Source organism: Argentina silus, assembly GCF_951799395.1.
Source record: "Argentina silus genome assembly, chromosome: X".
Classification (NCBI taxonomy): Eukaryota; Metazoa; Chordata; class Actinopteri; order Argentiniformes; family Argentinidae; genus Argentina; species Argentina silus.
Window position 1 is genome coordinate 32,865,992 of NC_139653.1, and position 4,952 is coordinate 32,870,943.

Consider the following 4,952-nt stretch of genomic DNA (forward strand, 5'->3'; position numbering starts at 1 on the left):
CTATGGGGTCAAGAAGTCGAGCAGCTTCTCAGTTTTAATTCAATAGTTTTTTTTTCTGATTGCGTGCACATTTAGAAAGTACACATACACCTGACTAACCAGAAAAACCTGTCAAGCCAATTTTCCAATACTTTTTGTTCCCTAAAATAGGAGGACTATGTATACAAAGGGTTGTAATGTCTAAATGGTGAAACCAATCTAAAAGAAGAAATAATTGAATTGAATAATTGAAGCTGACAAACTCTATTTTAACCTCATAGTAATTGTTTGATTTCAAATCCAAACTGTTGGAGTATAGAGCTAAAAGAATACAAAATGCATCCTATTTACAATACTTATGGAGGGCACTGTATATTTCTCCTTGTTACGCATAGTTTTATTAAACACAAACACTTTCTTATTGTACCTGAAACAGGTAATGGTGCTTGTCTTATCACATCTGAATAATGCATAGTGAAAAGTAAGAACATATCCCCTTACAAAAACCTACGCAAGACCCTCCCTCTAAACCAATTTGATTCATTCATGGCCTGCTTAAAATATATAAAGGTAGTTGGTGTCCTCAAAGAAACCAGTAAGACCACGGTCCTGACTGAATAGAATGAACGTAATGCAAGGTATTTTATTAAGAGAAAGATAGTAAGAGACTTGCTTTAATCTAATGGTAATGGTAAACGGAAATGGTAATCATTTCAATAAAATTATTATTTTTTAAACGCCCATTGTTGACTTGGGCTCATTCATTTGCAAATGGTTATAGTGTGGACATATTGTAAAGTGTGCAGCATGTTCATGATTTGCTTGCTGCAAGTCCAAGCTGGAGCACTAACCTAAATGATGTGTGTGTGTGTGTGTGTGTGTGTGTGTGTGTGTGTGTGTGTGTGTGTGTGTGTGTGTGTGTGTGTGTGTGTGTGTGTGTGTGTGTGTGTGTGTGTGTGTACTCAGTCCTGCAGGGTAATGTGTGGGCAATTCTGCTCTGGCCCTGTCTGCTCTCTCTAGGCTTCCCTCTGGACTGTAAGGATGAGCAGGGCAGCCTGACGCGCTGTGCTTCCATCTCCCAGGAGAAACTACTGGACAGAGTCATCCAACATGCTGAACTCATCTACCGCGTCTCTGAGGAGTCCTGCACACTCTTTGTGAGTACCAGCTAACTCCAATGAAATATGTTTTGTGTTTGCAGAGAGAAAGTCTTGAAAAGCCTTGACATGTTTCATCTTATATGCACCTTGTGTATTTGGGAAATTTTTCAACCTGCAGGGAAATATTTTCAACTGCTGTTGGGCATAAGGGATGGTCAAAATCCCTTTGTATCAAATATGAAATCAGCAGTTAGTGAATCAGTATTGGCTTGGCCTAAGGTGTACATGTTCATTTACATAGCTGCATAATGTGTTTGTTGATCAAACTTGCAAAACAAGCTGTCCGTGTGAATAAACGGGGACAATATCCTTACTGACTAATCATGACAATTTATGCATGCATGCTTGCCTTTGGAATCCTAACATTAATTCACATATAGTGTCCCAAAATGCTTTGACCAAATGTGTTGTCGCTTATGATACAAATGTTGATTAATTCCAGCTAAGCTTTTTCTATGCTTTACCAGCATGAGCAATATCTCATACACTAGCCCAACAGTAAGAGTGTTCTATCTCTCTTTAGACCAAATAATGACAAAGTTATAGAGTGGAGAGAATGCATGAGACTGATAATGGCCTCCCCATTAAGTTCCCTCCATACTGAGTCTAGAGATCCAACACTGCTTTTAGATCAAAACATGTAACCTTGTTATTGAAAACACACTGCATGAGGCCAACAGATGAGAACAAGTTATAGAACAAAACAAAGTTCAGCTTGTTGACACACAACTTGTGACTCTTGGCTAGGGCTAGCAGCCGAGCATGAGTCAATGTTTATCTGCCATGAGGATTTGTGTTTGTTTTTTTGTAGGAGGAAATGTTTGTCCCTTTCCCCATGCGCCTCCAGAGGAACCAGCCAGGATACATGTGTGTCACCAAAGCCATCCCCATACCGGGTTCCAAGAGCGAAATCCAGCAGATCTCGGTGAGCAGATGGGACAGGAAATTCAAAATGAGCACCACCACCCATAACTTCACCTATGCACTGAGGTTTTCCAGCACACAGCTTTGATACCTACTACAGTGCTGTATGTTGGTCTACTGCACTTCAAATAACATGTACTCAACACTGGGTAAGTTGCTTAGGATTCAATACTCCTCTTAAACAGCATAATTCATTCTCTTCAGAGTGAAAATACAAACCCAGAGAGGTCGGGTTACATACAGAGGAATATGCAGGCCGGTGTTCCATTGAATATGTCTGTTGTACCCCACTTCAAACCTCAGTCCTATATCAATCCTAAAAGTCAATCCTGGATGTTGATTTGGGGGCTTCTGTGCCCTGCTTAAGACAAAAGGCTGAGGAAACACTGATGCAGTATATGTTTGGTGGTTTACACACATCATTTATTAGTATATAATAGAACTTAAGCCTATCCATATTCTATTTGTAACACAACCACACTATGGCATTATTACACTATGGCATTATTACACTATGGCATTATTACACTATGGCATTATTAGCCTACTTGACACAAAAGTGATGTCAATCCAATGATCTAAAAAAGTTCTAGGGTATTTTAAGGAAATATTTGTTCCCCACCATGCTGTACTGAAAACAAATTCCACCAACCTAGGATGTGTGGAAATAAAAGGAACTTGTATCTTGTCATGCAAAATATAAATCATTATCTTGGAGAAAACATACTCTGATGAGTATGAATTAATCTACTTGAGAGAAGCTTTGAATCCTAACCCTTTTGGCAAGACATACCTTCTCACTTAAACAATTTTTTTAGTCATGAAGGCTTTGTAGAGGTCAGCTTGATCAGTGATTTGGAACCAAGAAAACACTTATCTAAAGGGCAAGGTGGGAAGATTTGGCTTGTACAAACATGCACTCCTATAATTATTTCTCGACCATTTACAAATGGCAAATATAATGCTTTGAGCTCGGAGAAGTGATTTGCTGACTCTTCAGCACTCTTTGTGCTGAACTGTACTGTACCAGAAACACATAATTTGCTCATTTCTAACAAAAGCTCCTAAATTAAATGTTTAGGGATACCAAAAAACGATTTAATTGTACTTCACTTTGGTTTCACTTACATTGCAACAGTCAATTGGAAGTCAGTCTACACATGTATCTACTGTTGTGGCTCAAAACTGATGTAGTATGCTATACATCATGTTGTGTATAAAATGTGTTGTACAGGACAAGTGGCTCCTCCACTCTGTGCTGATGCTGGTGCAGTCCTGGATCGAGCCATTAGTGTATCTGCAGACCACGTTGGATCGATATGATGACGCCCCTGACACTCTACTCAACAAGACCAAATGGGTGTCAGAGAAACTCCTGAGTCTGGAGCAAGGGGTTGTGGTCCTCATCAGGAAGGTACGTCAAAATCAATAGTGACACTAATACCAGGCTCATACACTGTCCTTAAAGGGGTAAACTGGGATTGGTACATACATATTTGGCCTTTTAAATTAATTATATATAGCCATTGATTCATGAAGAATATAACTCATAAATGCATCATGAGATTAGTTGAATTGTCTTAAGCTGCTTTCACATTAGGTGATATTCACCACAAATTTCTTTGGGGCGCCGAAATAATGTCAATAAAACTGTATAACTTCATAACTTATTAAAACTATCATTTTGATCTTATGGATGGTCAGTCATTGCATCCATAGCTTCATCTATGAATTTGAGAGTGGTTATATTTCTCCAGCCCCATACCTCAGCTGTTTACCATAAAAAGTGGCCGCTGTCTTACGGTTTGAATCCCAAGTTTCTCCTTTAAGCTTAATGACCTAAAATATTTCTGGTCGTCTATGCTATCAATGAGTAGGCTTATTCATTAAGCCTGCAAAAATGTAACTGTTCTTCCCAAAACCCTCGATAACATTAATTAAAATTATTGTATATGACACAGTTACTAACTTGCTATAACATAATGCCTATGTAGATGCTGGACGACGGCATGATGACCACCACTTACTACGAGCAGGGCCTAGTCAAGTATGACGTGCAGGTTGAGGTGCTGGAGTCTGTGCTGAGGGACTACAACCTGCTCAGCTGCTTCAAGAAAGACGCCCACAAGATGGAGACGTTCCTCAAGCTACTCAAGTGTCGCCAGACTGACAAATACAGTTGTTTTTAATCTAGAGGAAGTTTCTTTCCACCTCCTCCAAATCTTCTCTACATATGGAGCACAAGACACTCTCCGTTTAATGAGGCTTGCAAAATACATATTTCCTCCCTATTTTTGGTGCACCTGCTTTTGAATATGTGGCAAGGTTATATTAGACAGATACGACCGTGCCTGAGGGTGTTTGACCTTGTGCACAGTGCAACATGTTAGTTACTGGTGGTTTCAAAACACTTACATACAACACCAAGTTGTTAATTGATAATGGTATGCCACCTTGAGATGCATTTTATATTTTACCTGCATTATTATTTTTTACCTGGCACAGCATTGCCATCCCAGAGGATGAAAAAGAAATCTGCATATTTGGCGATTGATTTCCATTTCCTTTGTTCTTAACTTGAGTTTGTATTCCTCCCTGGTTCAGCACAGTTTTATTATTCTAGTGGCCCATTGTGTATTTTGAGAGATCCTGTTCTTTTAGTTGAGCTGGCTTCACCTGCATTAGTGAAATGAAACATACTCTGTTTGTCTTTGCAGACAAAGAGATGGGCTAGATAGATTTTGACAAAGAGAGAAGAGATGCAAACAAGAGAGCAGGCAGGAGGAAATGGAAAGTGGAGTTGAAGTATATACTATTTTGTTTGTTGGACATGACATGAATTTCCATGATTTTAATTATGCTCCTATGACAATGTGTACATGTGTACTA

At 39.1% G+C, this 4,952-nt stretch overlaps 1 protein-coding gene across 1 annotated transcript; it reads left to right on the forward strand.

The window, feature by feature from the left end:
* Positions 1-610: 610 nt before the first annotated feature.
* smtla (somatolactin alpha) lies at positions 611-4,252 on the forward strand (the record flags this gene model as incomplete). The annotated part of the gene is made up of 5 exons (XM_083694686.1): positions 611-617; positions 946-1,136; positions 1,951-2,064; positions 3,298-3,477; positions 4,058-4,252. 5 exons carry the CDS (start codon positions 611-613, stop codon positions 4,250-4,252), a joined length of 687 nt encoding a protein of 228 aa, XP_083550812.1.
* Between the last annotated feature and the right edge of the window lie 700 nt (positions 4,253-4,952).